The sequence below is a fragment of the Vipera berus genome (genome assembly GCF_964194415.1).
Source record: "Vipera berus genome assembly, chromosome: 3".
Classification (NCBI taxonomy): Eukaryota; Metazoa; Chordata; class Lepidosauria; order Squamata; family Viperidae; genus Vipera; species Vipera berus.
The window spans coordinates 164087786-164114825 of record NC_138204.1 but is presented as its reverse complement, the minus strand read 5'-3'; the positions used below and the strand labels follow the sequence as shown (position 1 = coordinate 164114825).

General features: G+C 37.4%; 1 protein-coding gene across 3 annotated transcripts in view; it reads left to right on the top strand.

The window, feature by feature from the left end:
* Positions 1 to 4573: 4573 nt before the first annotated feature.
* GNAL (G protein subunit alpha L) overlaps positions 4574 to 27040 on the top strand; it is a 72947-nt gene continuing 50480 nt past the window's right edge. For all 3 annotated transcript variants that reach the window (XR_014025989.1, XM_081324225.1, XM_081324224.1), the window contains exons 1-4: positions 4574 to 4886; positions 5189 to 5261; positions 6002 to 6056; positions 6194 to 6313. Coding sequence is in view for 2 of the 3 variants with exons in the window: in XM_081324225.1 (XP_081180351.1) it covers positions 4748 to 4886; positions 5189 to 5261; positions 6002 to 6056; positions 6194 to 6313 (387 nt within the window). In the remaining variant the exon portion in view is untranslated. The remainder of the gene's footprint in view (positions 4887 to 5188; positions 5262 to 6001; positions 6057 to 6193; positions 6314 to 27040) is intronic.

The following is a 27040-nucleotide window of genomic DNA, read 5'->3' as shown; positions in this document are numbered from 1 at the left end:
GCTCTTCAGTAGTTACTGTGAGAGGGATCTAGGTATCCTAGTGGACCACCATTTAAATATGAACCAGTGATGTGCTGCAGTTGCCAAAAAAGCCAATGCAGCCCTAAACTGCATCAACAGAGGGATAGCATCAAGACAACTAGAAGTGATTTAAAGTTGCCAGAACCTTGGGCAAGAGTGACCACATCATATTGGAATTCAATATAATGCAAACACAAGCAATAGAATATAATCCAATCACTGTCTCAAACTTTAAAAGAGCTGCTTTTAACAAACTTATAACTAAGAAAAATCCCATGGATAAAAATCCTAAAGGGGAAAGCAACTCAAGAAGCATGGGAAACACTGAAAAATATGATCAGAAAAGCCCAGTCCAACACAATACCACTGAAAAAGAAAAACAAGAAATCCAAGCAGAAACCAGCATGGTTGCACAAAGATGTCTCTGATAAACTGACAGACAAAAAGGATAAATACAAAAAATGGAAAGAGAGACACATAACTAAGGCAGAATATCAGCAGATAGCCCAAATCTACAAAGATGAAAGCAAAGTTTCAGAATGAACAATGACTTGCAACAAAGTCAGAGATAATTTTAAAAAAAATCTGTCAGTATATAAGTAACAAGAAAAAAGTCAAGGAAACCGTTGGTCCACTAAAGAGAGAAGATGGCAAGGAAGTAATAGGCACTAGAGAGAAAGCAGAGCTGCTTAACTCATTCTTTGTATCAGTCTTTATGTAAAAAGAAACTATAGCCCAACCTACCAAAAACATAACTGTAAAAGACAGACTAGAAATAAAAATTAAAATAAGCAAGAAAATGGTAAGAGAACTATCTGATCTTGATGAATATAAATCACTGGGACCTAATGGATAACAGATTAGAGTTCTGAAGGAACTGATAGATGCTATCTCAGAACCATTGAACCTTATCTTTAAAAAATCCTGGGGGGGGAACTGCCGGAGGATTAAAAAAGAGTTGATGTGGTTCCCATCTTCAAAAAAGGGGGGAGGGAAACAGACCCAAGAAACTACAGACCAATCAGCCTAACATCAATACCTAGGAAGATACTGGGGGAAAAATAATAAAAAAACCAGATCTACGAACAGCTAGAAACAAATAAACTTATAACTAGTAGCCAGCACTGGTTTGTTAAAAAAGATTATGTCAAACCAATCTTATTTCATTCTTTGACAAAGTGACTAAATTAGTAGACCAGCGAAATGCTGTGGACATAATATGCTTAGTCTCCAGCAAGGCATTCAACAAAATAGACCTCAAGCTATTTTTTTGTAAATTAGAAGAATGTGAGCTAGACAGCATCACCACCAGATGGATTTGTAACTTGCTGACAAACCACACTCAACAAGTAGTCCTTAATGGTACTATATCTACCTGGAGGGAAGTAAGCAGTGGGGTACCACAAGGTTCCCTCTTAGACCCAGTACTCTTCAATATCTTCATAAATGACTTAGATGAGGGAATAGAAGGGGAACTCATCACATTTGCAGGTGACACTAAGATGGCAGGAATAGCCAAAAGAAGACAAGTTCAGAATCCAAAAAGATTGTGACAGACTTGAACAATGGACCCTATCCAACAACATGAAATTTAATGTGGAGAAAAGCAAAGTTTTACACCTACACAGGAAATATCCAAGATACAAGTACAGATTAGACGAAACCTGGCTCAGAAACAATACTGTGAGAGGGACCTTGGAGTCCTAGTGGACAATCACTTAAACACGAGCCAGTAGTGTGCGGCAGCAGCCAAAAAAGCTAACACAACCCCTGGTTGTATAAACAGGCATAGAATCAAAATCACGTGAAGTATTAGTACTAGTTTATAAATCCTTAGTAAGACCACATCTGGAATACTGCATCCAGTTTTGGTCACCACATTATAAAAAAGATATTGAGACTTTGGAAAAAGTGCAAAGAAGAGCAACTAAGATGATTAAGTACTGAAGACAAAAACATATGAAGAACAGTTGCAGGAATTGGGTATGGCCAGTCTAGAGAAAAGAAGGACTAGGAGTGACATGATAGCAGTATTCCAGTATTTCAGGGCCTGCCACAAAGAAGAGGGGGTCAACTTCTTTTTCAAAGTACGAGAAAGTGAGGCAAAAAACAATGGATGGAAACTAATTACGGAGACAAGCAACCTGGAATTAAGGAGAAACTTCCTAACAGTGAGGACAATTAACTAGTGGAACAGCTTGCCTTCAGAAGTTGTAGGTGCTTCATCACTGGAGGTTTTTAAGAAAAGACTGGACAGCCACCTATCTGAAATGGTATAGGGTCTCCTGCTTGAACAGTGAGTTGGGCTTGAAGACCTCCAAGGTCCCTTCCAGCTCTATTCTGATTGATTGATAGCACCACTTTACACTGCCCTGGTGAGACCACACTTGGAATACTGCAACCAGTTCTAGTCACCACAATACAAAAAATACATTGAGATCCAGAAAGTGTGCAGAGAAGAGCAAAAAAACCCGATAAGTGGTCTGGAGGCTAAATCATATGACGAATGGTTGAGGGACCTAAGTAAGTCTAGCCTATCGAAAATAAGGATCAGAGGAGACCTGATAACTGTCTTCCAGTTTTTGAGGGGCTGTTGCAAAAAGAGGGGATTGACTTATCTAGGGCAGGGGTCCCCAAACCCTGGTCCGTGGACCAGTACCAGGCCGTGGCATACCAGCAACCGGTCCGCACAAACAAGCAAAGCCCCATCTGCAAGATACAGGCAGCACACAAAACCACGCCTCTTCCAATCCATGGAAAAACCTCTCTCCAGGGAACTGGTCCCTGGTGCCAAAAAGTTGGGGACCTCTGATCTAGGGCACCAGAAGTCAGGACAAAAGGCAACAGGTGGAAGCTTCTCAAGGAGAGAACCAACCAAGAAGTAAGGAGAAATATTTTGACAATGAGAGCAATTTATCAATGGAATAGCTTTCCTCCTGGGGTTGTGGGTGCTCCATCACTGGAGGTTTTCAAAAAATAGGCTGGATATCTATTTGGCCGGGATGGTATAAGGCTCCTGCCTTCAGCAGGGTCTTGGACTGGAAGATCTCCAAGGTCCCTTCCAGCCGTATGATTTCTGTGAATATGTACACAAAAATACAAGGTCATTTCCAATGGAGAGGCAATTACTGGCAGATGTTCTTGAATAGGCCAGATGCAAGTATGGCTCAGTTATGGGCATTGCATCTTTGCTTGTTGAGGAGCCAAATAGTTTGCCTTTGTATGGTTCTCCAAAGTTGCCAATGCATCCTATATTGGGCACCCTCTTCACTTGACTCTTTCTGATGATGATGATGATGATGATCTGCCGAGTCAACTTCCTTTGGTGCATTGACAATCAGTCCCTAAGTCTAGAAACTCCTTTGAGATTCAGAGACTTGAGGGGCCTGATCCAGAAAGTTGCCAGACTGCTTATGAGGGAGAGGAGTTCATAATTTATTAGTATAAATTGTAATAAAGAATAGTGTTATGGAGTCCATAAAAGTCACTTTTGTTATCATTTATATTTATAATATAACCTAAGGTTGTAAAGTGTAAGAGCAGTTAAGATCTATAGCTTTGTCTTTATGTGAATTTGTTGTGATATTCTGCAAGATCTTACTATTTGATATTATCACTGTTCAATGCCTATATTCTCATTCCCTCCCTCCAAACGGTAAAGAAACAATTACAGTTTTCATTCTGACATTACTAGTAATGATCTTAAAAATGAAATTATCTTTTTTATTTGGGAATTTACATCCATTGCAGCACGTGTACCTTTGTCAATAATCTGTTTAACTTGGCTGTTTAGAAATCTCATGCAGTCACATATCCGCTTTTAACACCATCTATCATCTCCTAAAACATGAGGAGACACAGAAAGCAACTATAAAAGTGTCACTGTTTCTACAAAGGCCAACATCTAAAGATTGTAAATCTATAATCTGTGGTTATAGTTGGGTTCACCTTTTGCACGATGGACTTTAATATTTAGAGAGGATGAATCTAACTAGAACCACATGCCAGAAGCACATTTTAAAAATAACTATATGCATGATTCAGTATGGATTTTTAAAACAGTAAATTCAGCTACAGTCAATTGTTTTTCTAATTCCCATTATCCCTTTTAAGGATTTGTTGTAAAGCCCAACCAGAAATCATCAGGAGTTAGAACAGATCATGCAGCTTTCTTGCTTCCTCCTTCCCTTCTTTCTGTCTTCATTTTGCAGTATTGTATTTCCACTATTTCCTGGTCTCACAGAAAGAGGCAGTGCTGAGTTAGAAAGACAAAAATAGACCTTTACAGAGAAATATAGGGATCGTAATTGTCTCTGTGTGTGTGTGTGTGTGTGTGTGTGTGTGTGTGTGTGTGTGTGTGTGTGTGCGCGCGCGCGTGTCCGTCTGTGTGTGTGTGCACGCGCATGCTGGTGAGAGGAAGACAGCATTAGGCTGATTTCCAGGAGGAGCCTTCTCTCTCTTCAGTGTGTGTTAGGCATTTTGTACAGATTTTCGTTCTGTTAAAAAACACTTACCTCTTCCGGAAGTTCTTTATATCTCTTTGGGGGAGGAAAAAGAAACCAACTGTGATCAGAAAACGGCCAGAAACCATTTTATTTGAACAACTGGTGGGAAGGAAAAGGAGAGATACCATCACAGGGATATAAATATCTTGTGATAAAAATATTTGTTTGAAATAGAACTATATATCAGTAGTGCAGCCTGACGTCCACCCTGAGGGAGAGCCATGGGGTGTTTGGGCAACAGCAAAACAGAAGACCAGCGTATTGATGAGAAAGCGCAGCGAGAAGCCAACAAAAAAATAGAGAAGCAGTTGCAGAAAGAGCGACTGGCTTATAAAGCCACACACCGTTTGCTTCTGCTGGGTAAGAAGAATGGTTTCTGCAGGGGTGGGGGGGGAGGAAGAACAGGGTGCAGTAGTGCAGTTAGTTTTTCCTGGGAGGCAGCAGATATTGTAGACAAACTGCTATTTATGTGTAAGAGAAAACGAGATGGAAATAATAAAAGAGTCCTGTTTCATTAACCCAGAGTGGGTTTAAAATGGAGAGATTGACTAAAGTATATGTGACAATATTTTGGGAGAAGAGAGATGCTTTCAACCTGTGTTTCCCATTTTCTCCTCTCCCCCCAATGTATTTACATCATGCATTTTTCTCTTCTTTTTCAGGGGCTGGTGAATCAGGAAAAAGCACTATTGTCAAGCAGATGAGGATCTTGCATGTAAATGGATTTAATTCAGAGTAAGAATTATTAATACGTACTGGGGTGGGGGGGAGATTTAAAGAATCCAAATAGGCCATTTAGAACTCGTTATCCCAAAGAGAAGAACTGATATTTGTACACATTTTGTCAGTGTTTCCATTACTCGATAAACATGGACTTTACAATGACGCATATATATTCCAGGAATCATGAATTTGTATTCACACACACACACACACACACACACACACACACATAAAATCTGGTCTTTCTACTGTATTTTACACTGTTGTTACTGCAGTGCTTAATAGGCCCTTGTGTAGCAACAACACTTACAACAAATACTAAATATTGACTGTATGCATGATTAAAGATATATCATCCATTTGTTTGAAATAACTATTACAGAAAAAATGTAATAATTTTCATATTAAAATAACCATGGTTCATTCTTACTTGTGAGTAATATTTTACAGAGTATTTTAGAATTTAATAATAAGATAATTTAAATACGATTGAACCTCTGGAACTGAAGTCATAGAACAAGCAATCAGACGAAGTTTTTCTGTCCTACAAAAATTCTTTCATATTTAATTACTTGACTTACAATATATCACGTGAGATTAATAATTTATTTTAGCTAACTTGTATGCCAAATTTTGTACCAAGAAATGAGTATAGTGATTAGGAAAAATAGTTTTTGGCATGGCAAATTATTACTTGGTGAACATGTCAGAAATAACTGGAGTAACCAATTGATTTTTGCTATTGTATACAGAGAAAAGAAACAAAAAATTCTGGATATTCGGAAAAATGTAAAAGATGCAATTGTGGTAAGAATATTTTATTTGGTTTTTTTATATATTTTTATATACATATTCAGCAATTGGATGAAAAGAAAATTGCCAGATAAGGTTAAATGAACTTCTATCAGTATTTAATATGTCCTGTTCTGATGTTATTTTTCTAGACTATAGTTTCAGCAATGAGCACTTTAATACCTCCAGTTCCATTAGCTAACCAAGAAAACCAATTTCGAGTGGATTACATCAAAAGCATAGCTCCGCTTTCTGACTTTGACTACACCCAGGTAACATTTCTTTTTCTTTCTCCTTCCCAATTCTCAAAAAGAGTAGGAGGGCTTATTTTTCATTTGTGAGGCCTGGACTTTGTGATAAAATTATAATTTAATTATTTGGTATTGAAATTAGGAAAAAGAAGTTATTCTGATCTAATGCTGCATTTTACTTTCCTAAAATATTTAAAATCGGTATAATGTTAATAACAGGCATGCAAAACTGTGTCAGTTTTCAGTTTTATGGTTTGTAAAATTTGGAATTGATTCTAACATAGTGTAGAGTTTTGGTGAAAATCAGTGCTGTTTTATTATCAGAAAACTGTATTGCTTGTAGAAACTCCATTTTCATCCTTATGAAAATTTTGATGCAATATTGTGATTTAGTTTGTGCTAGCCATTCTATAAGCCATTGTACAGCTTATAACTAATTCATTTAGAGCAGAGGTTACTTGCATGCATTACTCTGATACACACGAATGGTAAGGTTAAAATTTCTCAGTCCACTCCTTTCTTTTAGCCCCCTACATCTATCAGTTTCCATCAGGGAGGTCTGCTAATAATTATATATAATGCATGAGCAAGAGAAATTGATGATAAAAAGAGCAACATGTGGAATTCAGAGTATCAGATGTCATTTTCGGAAATCAGAGGGGAAATCATAGATTTTTAATAAGGAATGTATCTTCAAAGATTGTTGTTGTGTTTTTAAGAGTATAGGAAAAGGCAGTATGGTGTAATGGGCATAAGACTGAAGATCTGCTTGTTCCTATGCCCTGTTCCTCCTCCTGTTGTGTTCTGTAATACCATATACACAATTGTTTCCTTTTCATTTTGTATAATGAAAGGGAATAGAAAGGGACAGCTACTTCCTATTTCCTCATTGATGTCCTGCAGCCAATAAAATTATTGAATGATTGACAGAAGTTTAAAATTGTTTGATTGTGCTCACAACTGGCAAATAGCAGTAAAATGTTCTTTTCTTTGTTGCGCTCATTATAATAATCCAAATATAACCTGAAAAAATTTACATGCAAGGTTACTTCTAGTATTGGTGAAAATGAATTATGAGGATACATTGGTAATAATGGAGATTTTTATGTGACTGTTTCTTTTCTTCTATATAAGTAACTGATGTTGTCACTATGAATCCTGAACCTTTAGTCTTGTTTTTCCTGTTTTTCTTTTTGGATAGCGTGGGGTTTATTACTAGTTTTATTAAGAATCAGAAGTGGAATATGTGTGTATGATTTTTGAAAGACACAAATTTGGTAGAAGATTATCTCTGGTTTAGGTTTGTGATATGGTACAGCTAGTATATTTCCAGATTCAGTATATTTTTTGAAGAAATACAGCTTGGATGTTGTTATATATTTGCATTAAATACAACTATTCAGAAAACTGTCCTCATATACCTTGACTGTCTGTTACTTGAAATAATTTATTAAGAAAAATAAACTTTAGTTTAAGTTAGCTAATATTTAACTACATAACTTTTAAAGCTTCAGTGTTGTACCAACTTTGAAAAAGCTATCACTGAATTCAGCGTGATGCTATTTCTGTGGTACCAGTAATGTAAAATTGTCTTTTGTGTTATGCGCAACTCTCTTACAAATGTAAATGCCAGAGGTAGTAATTTGACTTTTAGTTGCAACAATGTTCTTCTCCTGTCCCTTTATTTTTTTAAAGTTTGGTAAATACTATATGGACTTGACCATGTCATTCTTGTAAAGAGGCAGATTGGGAATGTCCCAATGTCAAACATATTGAGCATTCAAATACTGCTACATCAGAAAATGAGAGATTTGGTTTAGACCTAATAATAGGAATGTTGCTATAAAAAGTGAACTTGTTGGTTTTCTAACTTGGAAAAATCTAGTATGCAGATTTAATAGATCTCTTTTGGATTGAAAAAACATAGAAGTCCTTCTCAAAGATATGGCAAAGCATTTCTAAAAATATTCAAACATAATAATATAGTACCCTCCTATTGAAAATAAAGGCATCCGCAGGTGGTGGCTCAAAAAAGTCAAGATGTGACTGCATCATTAAAGCCTCACCTCTTTTTCCTGTGTGTTATATTCATTGCATACATAGAAAAAGAGCCAGAGCTTTGATTGCACAGTTATATCTGCCGTCTTGACTTTTTTGACCCAAACTGTGGATGCCCTGATTAAAAGGGGAAAAAAATCATACTTGTAAGCCCCTTGGCTCAACTAATACTCTTAGGTTCTTATCCAGTATATATTACATATAAACACTAGCTAATATTTTTGGGAAGGAATTCCAAAATATCTTAACTGCTTCTGATGCTGAATAACTGTTGTGTGATGCTAACCTAGAATGTAGAGAGTTGTAATTTAAATGGGATAAATACATTCGTTCTGTTGAACAACATTCTTAGGTTTAAATCGGTGGTATCATTGATACAGTGAAATTCCACCTTGACTCTGTTCCCTTCATTTTAGATCTTCAGTAGTGGAGGTGGTGGTGATACTACATTAATATCCTGGCTCTCCTTAGGGACCAAACAACTTTCATGATGGAGTTACTTCATTTTATTCTTACAACAACAGGCTTACAAGGTAGACTACCTCAAAGCCAATCCAGCTACATCAAAGTCAAGTGCATGCTGAAAGCTGTCCCATTACCTTAATCATTATTCAATACTGGTATTGTGCATAGAGGCAGCCTTTTTGTATTTTAATGCTTAACTTAGCTTAACCACATATTTGTATAGGCACAAATATCTGTAAACTATGGGGAGAAATTCAGATTTGAATTTCTATACCAGGAAGGAATATATATACGTTTCCTTCTGTTATATAATTTGTGCTGTCTGAATGCATGTCCGGTGGGAAAAGAGAAAACTGTTTACGGAACCTTCTGAATGCAATTGGATTTTTCCCCTACTAACATAATATAAGTCTACCACTACATAAATACAGATAGGATTTCAACCCTCATTGAAATTATATCTCATTTAAATCAGTTAAATTTAATTTAGAGTAAAATATGGTAAGGATCAGGCTGTAGGAATAATTATTTGAAGATGAAGCTCTCCTAAATCATCAAAATGTATTGGATATAGATTCAGGTTGTGTTACTAAGAAAACATTCATGTTAATATAGAGAGAATTTCTATTCTATATAAACAGTAGTTTATATTAGTAAACTGCAGTAATTCTGACATCAGCTGCGGAGTTAGCATTTCCTTATTGCTGCTGCTATTATTCTGTTCTTACTTTGGAGTAGAACAGTAGTTCTACTTTGTTCTTACTTTGGAGTAGTTAGTGAAGATAACTGAATATATTTAAAAGATATTCTAATATGTTTTGATACAGTAATTATAACTTCAAATTACATTTGTATGTATGTGTGTGGTGTGTTTTCTGTGCTATAAATCTTTAATTTTGCAAGTAACCATAGTTTTTTATGCTATACACAGCCCAGAGTCACATTGCTTGACTTGGGATGCCTTATCAATCTTATCAGTAATTCAGTGTGTTATGATATGCAAAAAAAATTAACAAAGAAAATTGTTTGAGCTATGGATTATAATAGATTAGTCATGGTGGACTTGGGTGGAGGCTGGCATTATTAAAGTCCTAGATTTTTTTTGAAGCTTTCAAAACTGTTAGCAGCATAGCCTCTGGCTCGCTTGCAAGTGTCGGGAACTGGAATCATAATGTTGTGGTGGTTCTACTTCCATCTGAGTGGGCAGGTCCAGGTGGTGGTATGGGGTAATAAAGGTACTTCATTATGGAGTGCCTGAAGATTCCCAATCTTATTCAATAGCCCTTGAAACCAATGAGAAAAGTTCTGTTGGTTTCAGATGGGTGTGATAATTATAAAGTATGCAACATTTCATTTACATATCACCATGCTTAACCGATTGGGAGATGAGATGGAAGTCATGACCCAAAGTTTGAAGGCTATCAAGATCTGAATGGAAGAAAACAGACTCCAGTTCAACTTAAAGAGCAAAATGTTATTGATTCCAAGGCTGACTAAGATTGTGCTTCCTCAGATAAGCAGGCCCACAGTCTGAGAGTCCTGGACTCAGCTCCCACTCAAAGAGTTGGTGGAGGCTATGACTAGGAAAACTTTTACACAGGTTTTGCTGGTGTGCCTCTTTTAGTCTTACAACAGGAACAGATTGCATTTGAGATAGTCATCATACCCTTGTGATTTAAATATTCAATTACTGTAACTTCTTCCATGTAGGTTGTCCTTGAAGACCACTTGGAAACTTTAAATAATCTGGAACATGGCAGCATGTACACCTCGTGTGCAAGATCTACAATGATTACCAGTAATTCTCCAAGTGCAATTCAAGGTTCAGGTCATTCAGGGCTGGTTATCTTAGAGACTACCTTTCTCCAAGTGTTCTACCTACCATAAAACACCATACAAAATAGTGAGAAACTAGGATATCCTGTTAAGGGTCCATAATTGTCAGGACATATGGCATGGATATGTGTGTATGATCATGAGCATTCTTTGTAGCTAGTCCCCAGATTTGGAATAGCTTCTCCTCTTGGATGAGTGTGGCCCCCACCCTCATGGCTTCCAGAAGCAGATAAAAACTTAGCTTTTCTGGAATGGTTAATTAAAACCATAGTGACATGTTAGCAGAAATATTTAAAGTAATGGTAATCATTTTAATGTAGTGATCATGTAAAAATAATTAGAAGGGGTTTACAGTTTCAATTAATTATTACATTGATTTATATGGTGTTTTATATGTAAGTTCTATAAGTCATCTAGAGTCCATTTGGAGAAGAGTGCCTCAGCCATAATTACATGCCTCAGCCATAATTAAAACTATGAATATAGTGCCTGAGTTCAGACATAAAGGAAATTCAAATTACATATCTTCTGGTATCTACATTACAGAAAGGAAATAGAGGAAGAATATACAAGCCCAACATTTCAACAATATAATGTTGAACATTGCATAGTGTATCTGCTAATAGGCCTGCAACTCTCTTGTGTAAATATTCCACCAAGCAAATTCAGTTGGGATAAGTTTGTATTGCATCTTATTGAGTCACACTTTTAGTAGCATTAAATTTCTATCCCTCTGACTCTCTGTAGCTTTGAGTGGCAGATTCACCAATGGATGATTCCCCCTTTTCAGTCCCTTGCCACATATTTCATTTCTTTCATCTTCCTTTTCCCCCCTAAATTTTCTACTTTTATTCTAAAATCTCTGTTTCTGCAAAGGAGAGCTGAAGCTGTCAACATGTGGAGCATGTCTATAATCGTTTGATTTTTGGATAGCCTGAAAACAGTAAAAGTGCACTGGTTTGTTGCCTAGCAGCAGCTATGCATATCCCTACACAGGTGCTTCTGCAAGTGGGAGAGGAGTGGGAAGAAGAGAAGGAAAAAGAGCCACAAGATCAGGAGGGACTTCCTCTGTTTTTTGTTTCATAATACCAGTCTTTTTCCTAAATGTGCTGCCTTGAATATTCACTTACGAAAAATGGGGAAAGTGGAAACATGAACCTTTCTCTGAGGAATTTCTCAGCAATAACATTTATGGGTCAGGTTTGCTTTCTTAATCTCTGCTCTCCATCCCTGGAGTCTAGTTCTTCCAGGAAGATGGCAGTGCCACAATCCTCTGAAACTGGCTAGAGATAGTGTTAATTCTTTTTTCAGATGGTGACATTTGGCTCATAAAAATTGCCTCTGGTCAGTTTCTGGTGGGGCCTAGATCTGATTCTTATTCAGATTCTTATTATACCTAGACCACAGAAATCCAGACAACCACTAGATGATAACTTAGAAATAGAGAAAATTCAAAGTTTTTGCTGCCAAAACTGGAAAGTTTTGTAGTCTTGATTTGATAGTCCTTTCTGAAAAATTAATGGCTTGTTTTCCATATACAGGTACCTTCTAACCTCTTATGTTGGTAAACTATATTCCCAGTTTCTTTGGGTTAACTGAATTGTTGCCTCAACAATAAAGATAACACTGTTTGAAAGCAGTGAGATTCATCTAAGAATTATGCCCATCCTCTGTGGTTCAGTTTTCCTAAAAGCGTCGTTCTTTATACCAATAGTAGGTAGATCAAAGTTAATGAATATGTTAGTGCAGGCAGAGAGTATTGGATATAGTTTTTTTTAAAAAAGATCATTCTACTAAAGAAAGTCAAATGCTCTGGAAGAATGGATGCAGTACACCTGAATTATTTGGTTTACCTCCTTTGAAAGCATTCTTCAGCTTCAGATAACAAATCATTTGCTTTCTAGAGCAATTAACTCACCCACCATTTTTAAGTCTTGCAGGCTGTCACAAAGAAATATTTAAATATTTATTCTAGATAATTTCTCTGTGACATACCAATAGTACATTATTTTATAAGAAATGGATGAACTAGTGGTCAATAGACAGATAAATACTTAATATCTGGCTCCTGGAGATAGAGAAAAGGGCAATAAAAAAATGAAGAACAAGGTTGGTGTGTGTGTGTGTGTATGTATGTAAATCTAATGCCAACTAATAAAAAGAAATCAAAGAAAGCTACAAATGCAACAAAGAAAATAGTAAAAGAAAAATGGGACAGAAAAAAAGATACAAAGAAATAGCTTCCAATCTTCTTTACCGTAGTAGTATAATTATAAATTCTTACTCTATGGTTATAGCCTAATTTTCTTCTGTCTATTCATCAAAACCATATTTTTAAAAAGTTCTTTTTTTGTTATTTGTTTGTTTTACACACAAAAAATACATAAGTGGTTTCCGATCAGTAACCATTGTAGATACTGCTTTTTCTCTGATCAAAGAAGTTAATCTAGCCATCTCAGCAACTTCCGTCATGTTCACCAACCTTTCCTCCATTGTGGGTAGTGCCACTTTTTTCCATCTTTGTGCATATAGTAATCACAATAACAAGAGTCAGTTTGCTCTAATAGTTAAGACACCAGGCTAAAAGCAAGCTGTGAATGCTAGTTCTGTGTTAGGCATAAAAGCCAGTTGGGTGACTGTGGGTCAGTAACTCTCTCAGCCCAACTCACCTCACAAGGTTGTTGCTGCAGGGAAAATAGGAGGAGCATTAGATATGTTTGTCACCTTGAGCTATTATAAAGAAAGAAAAGTGGGATAAAAAACTAATAAATAAATTACATAGTCATCTTTAAAACCCTCTGAATCAGTAAATGTATCTGTATCCACAATTTTTACTTTTTTACACTTTCACTGAACATGATAAAATGTCCCTTCTTTGTTACATTTCCAACATAAATTTGAAGCCCCTTATTTATTCTAGATAATTTCTCTGTGACATATACCGATAGTACATTATTTTATAAGAAATGGATGAACTAGTAGTCAATAGACAGAGAAATACTTATTTTTAAAATGGAAAATAATTATTTCAAATATGAAGTTAATTTTACAAGCAGGAGGGAGGGAAGACGCTGAAGATTTAAGAGGTGAAAAATAATGCACGGTAGGACGTTGGTGGCCATAAGGGCAGCTGAGGGAAGAGAGGGAAATGAAGGTGATGGGGAGCAGAGGTGGTACCAAACTGGTACAAATTTTGCTTTATCAAAAGCCAGGAATAACCATATTTCTGTTGTTTTAAAGATTTGTATGTATATGGAATGCTTAACATTTATAAGTGCTATATAGTTAGTTTAGAACAGAGGTCCCCTACCTTTTGGACACCAGGGACCGGTGCCATGGAGAAAGGTTTTCCGTGGAACAGAGGGGGTGTGGTTTTGAATACCGCCTGCATCCCGAGGATGGAGCTTTACTTATTTGTGCAGACCGCTTGCTGGCATGCTGTGGACCGGTGGCGGTCCACGGACCAGGGGTTGGGGACTTCTGGTTTAGAACACTGGTGAGCTACATATTTCCTGACTTCCAACTCATAGGACAATATATGGGGTCTACATCAACAGGGGAATAGTGTCTAAATCATAGAAAATACAAGTAGTGCTCAACATACAACCACAATTGAGCCTAAAATTTCTGTTGCTAAGTGAGACAGTTGTTAAGTAAATCTTGGCCCATTTTGCGATTTTCCCTGCCATAGTTGTTAAGTGAATCACCACAGTTGTTAAATTAGTAACACAGTTGTTAAGTGAATCTGGATTCCCCATTGTTTTTGCTTGTCAAAAACGTGCAAAAGATGATTGCATGACCCCAGTACACTGCAACTGTCATAAATATGAGTCAGTTGACAAGTGTCTGAACTTTGATTACATGACCATGTGGATGCTACAATGATCATAAGTGTGAAAAATGGTCATAAGTCTTTTTTTCTGTGCCATTATAACTTCAAACAGTCACTACCTGTGGTTGTTCCATTTTATTTTTCACAGTTTAGATCCCAGCTCCAGTATGGTTTCCAGTTGTGGGTACCATTCAGATAGAGTAGAACAGGGGTGTCAAACTCACAACGTCACGTGATGTGTCGTGACATATCACGACTTTTTTTCCCATTGCCAGCAATAGAGAGGGTGCGGTTTCAGCATGACGCATTCAGCCCGCGGGCCGGCAGTTTGACACCCCTGGACTAGAACAAGAGGACGGTGCCAAGGATGATTTAGAAGTTAATTTCTGTGGAATCGTAGCAAAGAAATTTGAAATGTCTACCCTTCACAAGAGAAAAATCAAGATAGCTGAACTATATTATACAAAAGAAAATCAGAAATGGGTGTTTTCCATACTGATGTGCTGAACATGAAACAATGAATTGCAGATATAGGAAGCCTGATCCCGGCTGACTGATAGTGTGGGGGGGGAAATAAAAGTAAGAGCAGTTCAGTGGTAAAAATATTCAGAGTAGTTATGGGTGTGTTCATTGATTATATTCAGGCAGAATCACTATATCTCAGGACTGCTTTAATTTGGATTCATGCATTTAGCAGATGATTGAACTTGATGGTATCTCTGGCCTCTTCTACTTTATAATACCATATCTCATCACTTCTCCATTGGCCAGGAAGGCAAATATTGTTATATCAAATCAGTGTTTGAGAGGTACTGTATGTTGACAGTTTCTCTGCAGCTTCTTGGAAGACTGGGTAGGCAATAAAGATTTAGTTGGCTGGATTTAAGTGTTCCAAAAACATGATTGTCTGTAATGAATGTAATCTGTACAATTATGAATCTATTTTGGTTAAATTCAACTATTGGAGATTTAGTTGATTGAGTCAATTAATCCCTTTTTGGGTGTTTCCATAAACCTCTCCCTAATTAAATGTATTTCAGAAATAAATTTACTCTGGAATTTACTAGTTATTTTAACTTTTGGTCCATTATTAGAGCTGTTATAAAAATAATCACAATTGATGCACAATCCTGGGAAACATAAAACTTTCAAATTGTTTTTTAAGGATATTTATAAACATTCACCTGTAAAGTTAGCAAAAGTGCAGTATGATACTGGATACCCAATTAATATTGCTTCGTTAAAATTCTGTAATGTAAAATTATGTTTCCAATGTTCCTACGAAGCGCCTTTTCCATTTTTGCAATAAGTGCTTTTCCGTGATTTTGTGTGTTGCTGGATAAAGTTATTTTTCAACCTGTTTCTCCATTGGTAGTTGTTGCAAAGCAACTGTTCGTGTCAACAACTTGTTCTGGATTTCTTCCTCATGTGCCCTGGTGCTCTACCATGGTAACATTGTTAAGGCTCTTCCACTTGAATTCTAGTGTAGCAGCTGGGGAGCACTATTGTTTAATAATGGTGTTCACTAGAGAAACAGTGAAGATATCAGCTGCTAATACATTTACAAGGGAATTTTCAAGTACACAGTGCTCTTTTATTTTAAAGCTAAACAGGTCTCATTATTCCCCAGGCAGAAGATTGCCTATCATCAACCTGTAGAGTTTCCAGAGAAGGGTAAGATAGAAGTGGAATATATAGCACAGGTGGTTTTTCTGTTTAAGCTCAAACTGGATTTATTTATTTATACGATTTATAGCATATTATAACCAATTCTAGGCAGCTTCCAATCTTAAACGAAACATAAAATCCATAATAAAACTATACAGCTAAGCACATCAAATCATCAAAGGGATAATCATCTATAGAGATTCTCAGTCATCCAGGTCATGGTTGCACCAAAGGTGCTTTTCAAAAGGCAATTGGACTTCCTTGGGATTTTTTTTCTTTGAAAATGTTTTGCTTCACATCCAAAAAGCTTCTTCAGTTCAAAAAGCACCATCGAAAGTACATTTGGGACAAAGGGATAATCAGGAACTGAAAGCAAGAAGCCTTGATACAATTAACTATGGATTTGATTCAAATGCTGTTCAAAAGTTTTGGAGGTCATTAAAAAGGTTTCTAGGTTGTCTTTGAAACCCTAACAGTTGGAATATATATAAAACCATTTCTATACAAGTAGTTTTCATTCATTTAACAACCGTACAACGTTAACAACAGTACTGAAAACAGTGACTTCTGGCAAGCAAAGCAGTTGTGTAATTCACCTAACGACTATGGTGATTCATTTAGTGACCATGGCAAAAGAGGTCATGAAATTGGGTGTGACTCACTTAACGACCACATCCCTTACCAATGGAAGTTCCAGTCCCAGTTGTGGTTGTAAGTTGAGGACTACCTGTATTTACCAGTAATCTTGCAAGATCCCATTCCTAGTAAAGGTTATCTTTAAAATCCAACAAGTTTCCAAAGAGATTAATTAAAGGGAAGCCTACACCAAGATAGCTCTTTAGACTTCGATGAATTACAACTGGCAACAATTTCAGTCAGCCAGAAAATGGCTTAGCAGGGGTCAGCAAACAGATCCAGCCTGCTGCCTGTTTTTGGACAGCCCACAAGCTAGAAATGGAAAGGCATGCAAAGAGCAGAACACTGAGGCTCAGCTTTCCTGTTCCTGGATGAAGAGTGGGGCCAAGATGTCCTGGGTGGTAGCCTATCAACAGTTTTCATCTTGGTGGTCCAGTGAACTCCAATGGCTGCCGTGCTACTTAGCCTGCAGACCTGCAAGCTGCCCCATGGAAGGACAGGAAAGTAGAATCTGGCCCTTCGTAGAAATAGTTTGCTGATTCCTAGTAGCATTTCTCACCTAGTAGTCATTGAACCTAGCAGTTCGAAAGCACATAAAAATGCAAGTAGAAAAATAGGGACCACTACGGTGGGAAGGTAACAGCGTTCCGTGCGCCTTTGGCATCTAGTCATGCCGGCCACATGACCACGGAGACATCCTCGGACAAGCGCTGGCTCTTCGGCTTTGAAACGGAGATGAGCACCGGCCCCTAGAGTCGGAAACGACTAGCACGCACGTGCGGGGGAACCTTTACCTTTACCGTTAGTGATTGAGAATTGAACGTGGAAAACAGGATTTTCTTAATCATGCTTGTCTTGTGTGGATTTATTTTGGTAGGAGAATCACTTTTCCTCTTGGTGTATGAATGTGTCTTAGTGACCTGGTTAGCCAAAGCTATCCCAATAAAAGCAACAATTGGGGAGCTCCAAAGTTTAAATTTAGTGGCATGCTAGTGATTTAAGATGGATTACAGACAGTCAAGCTACTCTCTATGGAAGGAACAGGATTTCCAGATGATGTGCACAAATAACTTGAATTGATGCAAATAGAAACAAGTAATATATAAAAGACCATGAAGTAACAAACTGTACAAGTAGTCCTTGACAACTGAACCCAAAATTTCTGTTGCAAAACAAGGCGGTTGTTAAGTGATTTGCCCCCCATTTTATTTGCTTTTTGCTGCAGTTGTTAAGTGAATCACTGCATATGTTAAGTGAATCATGCAATTGTTAAGCAAATCTAGCTTTCCCCATTAACTTCGCTTGTTGGAAGATGGCTGGGGAGATTGTAAATGGTGCTCGCATGATGTCAAAAATAGATGCCAGTTGCCAAGCATCCAGATTTTGATCATGTGATCATATGGACGCTGCTGTTGTGATTCAGGGTCAGCCTGTGGGTTCGGCAGTTGGGTCGGACGACTCATAGGAGGAGGAGGGGGGTGTTGAAGAGCTTGCTGAGGGGATTGGACAGCTTGATGAGAGCCCCCAGCAAGGCCCCTCTCATCTGGTCACGATGCAGACCCAGCTGTGTGAGCCTGACAGCGTGGATGAAGATGACCCACAGCTGGCCCTGTTCAAGGACGCCCGACGCAGGAGGCAGTCAGGAGTAAACAGAGGAAGGCAATGGGGCACCTCGGAAGGAGGCACAGAGAGGCCACGCCCTGAACTGTATTGTATCAACACCCCTCCGTCCTGTGCACTCCCACAGAGAGGGCCTCCTCAGGGTGCCACCGGTCAGAGAATGCCGGCTGGTGACCTCCAGGGGGAGAGCATTCTCGGTGGGTGCGCCAATCCTCTGGAACCGCTTACCAGCCGAAATCCGGATGGCCCCCGACCTTCGCACCTTTCGGCGAGATTTAAAAACCTATCTATTCCAGCAAGCCGGCCTGGCCTGATAGATTTGGGGTTTTATTTGTAGATCTGGGGTTTTATTTGTTTTATTGTTGGTTTATTGTATACTTACTTTGCTCTGTACACCGCCCTGAGTCCTCCGGGAGAAGGGCGGTATATAAAACGAATAAATAAATAAATAAATAAATAAATAAATAAATAAATAAATAAATAAATTTAAGGGGAATGTGTGGGAGGGCTGGTTTGCTGAAGGCAACCGCTTGGATTGTTCCTGCTTCTTAGCTCGTGTTTTATGGTTGGTGTCTTGTCTTACTCTGTTTTATGTGAATAAATTTGGCAGGCGTATTCCAGCCTCTTGCCGTTTCTAAAGGGATTGTCCCTGCCTTTTCTGCAGGGCCGGTAGCAGGCTGGTACAGAACAGCTGCAATGGTCATAATTATGAAAACTGGTCATATGTTTCAGTGCCGTTGTAACTTTGAACAGTCACTAAACAAATGGTTGTAAGTCGACTCCTTGTATTAAAACTTTGGGATCAGTACAGGAAAAGAATTAGACACGATTTGTCCCTTTTGGCTATACTGTGAAAAGTTTACTTTTATCATAAGAAAGGCACAAAAAGTTGCTTAGTGAGAGTTCGTATAGTTTGTGAGATTTAATATATTAATGAAACAAAATATTTTGAATCTTCACAATGACTCAGTTCATTCGATTGGTTTGAGCATCTTCACATAAATAGTCTAATATTAAAAGAACTGCAGAAACAAGGAAGGATATTTCAAGATTTAATTGAATTTGAAAACTCTTAAAACACTCAGGGTTTTCTGGAGCTTATTTGTAATTATAGATGAAGCGAGATTCAGAAACTGAACAAGTTAGATTGTATGATTAATAGTTGCAGAATGTATATCCTATAGTACAGGGGTGTCAAACTGCCAGCCCATGGGCCAGACGCGTCATCTGGAAGCCGCGCCCACCCCATTTCCGGCAATGGCAAAACTGTCCCGATACGTTGCGTGACATCACGTGAGGTCACGAGTTTGACATGTCTGGTATAGTAGATTTGCAACAGTGAGAATTTCAGTGGAAGAAAAATATTAAATTCACACTGTATATTTTACTTAGAAAAAAAATGCATAAAATGATCTATTATTAGTATATCATCCCAGTCCTGATCACTAAAATGGATAGGTCATTTTCTAAAAATGACGAAGTATATAGGTAAGGTCAGATCACTTTTTTCAAGTCTGGTGGCTATGCTGTGAAGCTGAACAAATTTGGAAAGTGATTCATATCAAAATGAAATAAATCTTAAAAGTAGAATTTACTTTTCAACCTTCAATACTTTTACTAAATTTTATTGAACAATATATTCCCACGCTACTACCGAATTAGCTCTATACATCGTAAATGCTGTGAGGATATTTTCTGCCTCCTATTGCAAACAAAGTTTAATCTCTTCAGTGGAAGAATGACTAACCATTGTTGGAGTGTGGTTCTATGATCAGGATAGTTTCGTATTTTAAAATAAATCTGACATAGAATTTAATTGAAATTGGAAACAATTACTAGATTACAATTTAACACAGGTTCATTTTATAATTAACAATTTGATATTTATATTGTGTCTAGTTTACAATAATTAGGATTTTTTGGATTTTTTAAAAATGATATAATTAGTTATTTTCAATTAACTAATGATATATTGAAAAATGATAATTTCTATAATACATGTAAAACCCTTGTTTTCTAACCTTGTATTTTTTTGTTCTTTTTCTTTGTTTATATTTTTCCCTTAAAATTGTCACTAAAATATATTTGAAATAAAATATAATCTAAGGATATGCGTAAAATATAGTATTTTGTTCATAATTTTGTTTTATCCAAAACCAACCAACTATTATAAGTTGTTGTTGTTAGTTGCGAAGTCGTGTTCAACCCATCGCGACCCTATGGACAACGTTCCTCCAGGCCTTCCTGTCCTCTACCATCTTCTGGAGTCCATTTAAGCTCACGCCTACTGCTTCAGTAACTCCATCCAGCCACCTCATTCTCTGTCGTCCCTTTCTTCTATTGCCCTCAATCTTTCCCAGCATTATAAGTACTCAACTATTATAAGTACTCAACTTATAATCACAATTGGGACCAGAACTGCTGTTGTTAAGCAAGGTAGATGTTGAGTTACCTGATTTTATGACCTTTTTAGCTATGATTGTTAAGCAAATCATTGTAGTTGTTAAGTGAATTGTGCAGTCATTAAATAAATCTGGGTTTTCCCATTGACTTCATCAGAAGCCAGCTGGTAAGGTTGGAAATAGCAATCACATAATCTTTGGACACTGCAATAAACCTACGCTGGTTGCTAAGTGCTTCAGACTTGATCACATGACCAGTGGGGATGCTGCAACAATTGTAAGAGTGAGAAACAACTGTATATTTTTTCCTATCTGAATTGTTGAATAATTTCAATGGAGTATACCAAATTTTACACACAAAAAAATGGGTATCTAATGTTTTTGTGTGATATAACCAAAGCAAAAAACCCTGCAGAAAAATCCCTTCTTATAATTAGAACTAGTTTGATCAATTAGGGGGAAAATGTACTTTTGCACTGCTTCTTCATTCATTTTTGTTTATGAAGGGTTTATCATACACTTGTAGCTAAATTTTGTTTTTACTATTTATATTTTTATATAGTAATGAATGGATTTTTGCGTTTTATTAAGATAGAAGGGATGCAATATTATTACTTACACTGAACCAAAGTGAGATTTTATGAATAGTAATTCCCACAAACAGAAACCTTTGTCCTATGTGGTATCACCAGCTCCCAGTCGAAGAGTGATCAGGTGATAGAAAAACTTTCCGTGGATACAGTTATTATTGCAACTTTGTTGAAAGAAATGTAAAAAGGACAACTCTATTGCTAGGACATAAAATTGACTCCATGTAATTTACCTGTTTTCAGTATTTAGAGCATTGTTATCCACTGATTCTATAATAAGAACATGTTATCTATAATATGCACAGAGAAGAACAACCATCAGAGTTATAATTGTAAACCCCCTTCCTGGTTTGGTAGAAATTCTCTGTCATGAAGATTTATAATAAACTCTGTGAATTTGCATGCATGCAGCTTCGGTTTGCACATTTTTTTATGGTTTAGGAAAGGTCAGTGTCACATACATTTCTGCATTATGTTGCAAGATCCTGGAAAATAATAAGCTTCATTTTAACATTTCATTAGATGTGACAGTACTTTTCCCCATAGAATAGTTTGTTTTTCAAAACAAGCTCTTCAGGGAAGGAAGTTTAAAGCAGTCAATAATTGTTCCTGTAGATACCAACGAACTTTGCCTAACACATAATATATTGTACTACTACTTGTTTAGGAAATTTTATTGCACCATGTTTTCATGAAGCTTGATCAGAATACGTGGCAGAATATGTGGCAGACCGATCATCATTACTATGGTGCTAGCAAACCTGAATTGAATTTGCTAAACTACTTCGTATGAGCCTTGAATTATTAATCTAAGTTTGGGCAGAGTGGGAGAAGGGAAAACAATTGATATATGACTTTAAGGGCCTTGAAACATTTTATAATAAAATAGATTATATACATAAATATGGATGTTTTCTAGAATCTAAATTGTAACATTTCTACATATTCATACACAGTGGATATGAGTTAACTCAATTATTTGAGTCATGAGCTAAATAACCAACAGTGCTTTAAGTGTGGAAAAACTGATAGGTAACTTCTAGGTCTAAAGCTGAACATGCAGAAAGCTCCGCTCAGTTCAGGATTGAGGATTCCATGGGTATAATCCAAGATAAGAGGTTCACCCATCCCTTTCAGGCATTTGTATAACTGATGCCAGCAGCACCTATATGACATACACAAAGGGAGATGCTTTAAAGCAGACATGTCAAACTTGTGATGTCACATGACGTGCGATGTATCGGAGCTTTTTCCCCATTGTCAGCAATGGGATGGACGTGGTTTTGTTGTGACACGTCCGGCCTGCAGGCCAGCAGTTTGACACCTCCTGCTTTAAAGAATCACAAGATAAACATGAGTCAGGAATGTGATACCACTGTTCAAAAGGCATTTGCTATCTTAGGACATTAACAAAAAAGTTAATGGAATGCAACTCATGGGAAATAATTGTTCCACTCTATTCTGCTTTGATCAGACCCTTCCAGAAATAGTATGTCCAGTTCTAGTCACCATAGCTGGAAATGAAGGGTGACACATTAGAGCAAGTTCAGAGGAGGACTTCCAAAATTATGGGAGGACTAAAAAAATCAAGCCTTGTAAGGAAAGCTGGAAGGATATGAGTAAAGGTCTCTAAGAGATGATATGGTAGCAGTCTCCAGATACTTGTCAGCTGGAGAAGGACAAGATCTGAACCATTGGGCTAAAAGTACAGGATGATTCAGGGGAGATGTTAGGAGGAGCTTCTTCACTGTTGGAGATATCAAGTAGTGGAACATGGAAGTGCTGAGTTTCTCCTTTGCTGGAGATCTTTAAGCAAAGCTTTGATGGTCATCTATGAGAATGCTCAGGTGGATCTTGCACTGCATAAGGGATTGGACTAGAATGACATTTAAAGCCCTTTGCAACTCTCTGACATTATTACTCTGTTAAATTCCCAACTTTCTTATTGAATTTACCCATTTCCATAATACCATAATTGGGCTGCAACTGGTTGTATATTCCAGTGTACTATGTGAGAACCTAAAAGGGACGCGGTGGCTCAGTGGGTTAGGACCCTGAGCTTGTCGATCAGAAGGTCGGCAGTTTGGCGGGTCGAATCCCGAGTGCCGCGTAGCAGAGTGAGTGCCTGTTACTCGTCCCAGCTTCTGCCAACCTAGCAGTTCGAAAGCACGTAAAAAGGCAAGTAGAAAAATAGGGACCACTCCGGTGGGAAGGTAACAGCGTTCCGTGCGCCTTTGGCGTCTAGTCATGCCGGCCACATGACCACGGAGACGTCCTCGGACAAGCGCTGGCTCTTCGGCTTTGAAACGGAGATGAGCACCGGCCCCTAGAGTCGGAAACGACTAGCACGCATGTGCGGGGGAACCTTTACCTACCTTTACCTATGTGAGAACCTAGAATTTAATCCTCTAAAATAACAGATTTTAACCCAAAGGTCTTCAATTATGCTAGCACTGACAGTCTTGTGCAACATTTAATCTTTGGACTCTACTGCTCTCACTGAATTTATAGCTTTCTAGTTAAATGCCTAAGTGAAGTGAAAAAAAAAACTTTCTGGAAAATATTGGGAGAAAATAGTAGGAATGATTGAAGCTACTTGTTCTATTGCCTTAGATTCTTATTTGGTGAACAAATAATGCTAAAAAAGCAGATCAGGGTTTTAGTCCATTTATTAAAACATTAATAGGCTAACTAAAGCAGATAAAACAAAGAACAATTTCCCTGGATTACAGGAAGCATAGCAACTGCTGGACAACATATCACCACTTCAGTGTTATGTCCCCTACAGGCCTGGAAACTACATAAAACTACCTCTGATATAAAGATTCATCTAAACTGAGCTTTTTCTAATACTGAGTATACAGTTAGCACATTTTCAGTCAACAACTCCTGTAATAAAATAAAAAATTTTGTATGCTGAGATCACAATCTTATTGAAAAGTATTTTATGGTAGTAAAAGGAGTTGTAATTTGAAATTCAACCAAAGGTAAACAATTATGAAGGAAATGGATTTTTATGAGAATGTTATAAAAACAAGCATTATAACATGACATAATATAACTTCTTACCTCTGGCTAAAATTTGCACAATATTTTTTTAGATAGTAGTATCTAGGAAAGATTTGAAAACATCACGTAAACCACTACACCCAAAATTTTATTAGAATTTTCCTTACCATATCTTAAAGTTTGTAATGAGTAGTATGAAAACAAGTAGAATGTAATTGTAAATGATCAGTTAAATAACTGTCCTGGCATCAGCCTCAGTCAAGTATGAACACATTTGTAGCTGGTTAGTGATGTGTTATGTCTAAAAATAAGGAGGCAGAATGCTTTCACACGTTCAGATTTTATTCAGTAAGGCAGTAGACAAAATTAGGCCTACATCCTGATAAACTATCTTTGTGGTAATTTTTTTTAAGCTTTGGGATTTTCAGTGTGCAATTTTTAATAAACTAACTGATTGGGTTATCTGGGATTCTCTTTAGCCAATGGACTACAATTAAGTGGATGGGATGGTCTCTAGTAGGACTCCTGCTATTTATAGGCATATTTCATGTTCCTCCTTGCTCAATATGGGGCCTGGGTGTGTGTGATGACCTGGATTAGGATAAAGCCATTGTCCCAAGGGTGTTTTTCAAAAGGTAACTGGACTTTCTTAGTTGGTTTTTTTTTTTGCTTGAAAACATTTCGCTTCTCATCCAAGAAGCTGCTTCTTTGCTTCTTTCATCACTTCTCTTTAAGATGGGATGACACTGTTAGCCTTGAAAGAGATTGTGGTATGTCTCCTCCTTAAGGGTTCTCTTCAGTGTTTAATAATGATTGCACAGTCTCCACACTGTGTCTTATAGTCTCTGCTCAACCCACCAGGGAAGACAGACATAGAAGTCCATTTTGTAAAACAATGTCATCTAATAGGATCCAGCAGACTCTAGTAAGGTCCCTGACCTAGGGAATAGCCTCCTTTGAAATCTGGATGGTTTCAACCCTATCTGCCTTCTGGAAAGCTCCAAAGGCCTGGCTTTTCCCCATATGTTAGAGCCAGGTTGCTAGTGGAACCTTATGTGTGTATTAGTGTGAGTTGGTTCTTAAGGCCTCATGGTGTTATCTTTGAATTGCATTTTTTGGCCTTGTTTCATATTTGTTTTATAATATGGTTGTTGTGAGTAGCGTTAACTGCCCAAAGTCATTTGTTTAAGATGGATGCCTATATAAATATAAATATAAATAAGATCTTCCCTAATGGGGATTCAGCTGAAGAATACTCTAAAGTCAGGTTTCAGGTTTGTGCATGGATGGAGGCAGCTAGCTGGTCTTATGAATTACTTTTGCAGGACCTTGTTAAAGTTAGAACACAAGTCTTGGTCCTGTTCAATCCTGTCCAATAGATCCAGTTGGAGATTCCTCCTGTCTTGCTGTCGAGGGGCTGTTGGGATTTGAATCAGATGAAGCAAGCTGCAAATGAACACCAGGAAGATGGAGTTACTTTTCATTCACTGTGGTTTTCTCTCAATCTCCAGTTTTGCTCTTAAGTGAATGGCATAACCCCTGAAGGAGCAGGCCAGGTAACTACTCCATAATTATTTCTAGAAACCAAGTGGATGTCTTGGCCAGGAAAGCCTTCATCCAGTTTTGACTAGTGTCATAGTTGCAAGCATACTTAGAACTATAAGCTACAATGACTCACAGTTAATTACCCCATGGTTTAACTTCTGCAATGTGCTGTACATGAAACTGGCTTTGAAAACTACTCAAAGATTACATGGGTAATGGCCTTTATATTGATTGGTTACTATGGTCATATTACACCTGTTATGTAGGCCCTACTTTGATGCCAATTGAATTTGGGATAACATTCAAAGTACTAGTTTTTACTAAAAAGCACCTAGGCATGTTTAGGACTGTTGCTCCAATAGAGTTGACCCCTCTGAGATCTTTCAGGAGAAACTTCTGCTTGTGGTTCCAAAATTTCAGAAAGTGGGAGCATGGGGAACTGAAGCTAAAAAATACTATTTTTCCATAATGGCACCTATATTCTGGAATAGGCTCCCTTCACAAGCTAAGCTACTATCCTTGATAATGGCCTTCTGGGAAATAGTGAAAATTGAAGTCTTCCTTCAAGGAATGATTATGTGTCATCTGAAATTAAATTTTATTAGTGTATTAGCATTGTGTATTACTTGTGTACTACTAAAACGGTTACATCTATAATCTTTAACTAAGCAAAACAGTGCATCGTTAAAAAACAGTTTTTAAACCAAGGTACTTCAAGTGGGTCTCCTGTGGAACTGACATTTGGTAAATTGTTATAACACAGAAATTATCATAAAGCATTTGTGGCAGCATACAAAATGTCATAAACATTTCCTGTAATCAAGTTCTGATGTTTGACTGCTATGCAGTTGAGCATAGACTACTTTCAAGACAGTTACATCTGTGAATATCTTCCTGAATGTTTAAGAACGTTTCATTAGAATTTCTGCCATTGTTGAAGCCATTGAGGAATCTGATCAGGATTCTCAGCAATGATCCAAGGGGTCATGGGCCATCGAGTTTATTATAGTTTTTTTATTCTGAAATTGTAAACAGTATAATGTAGTGTAGAAAGTGAAAAGGAACTAAAGAGCCTCTTGTTGCGGGT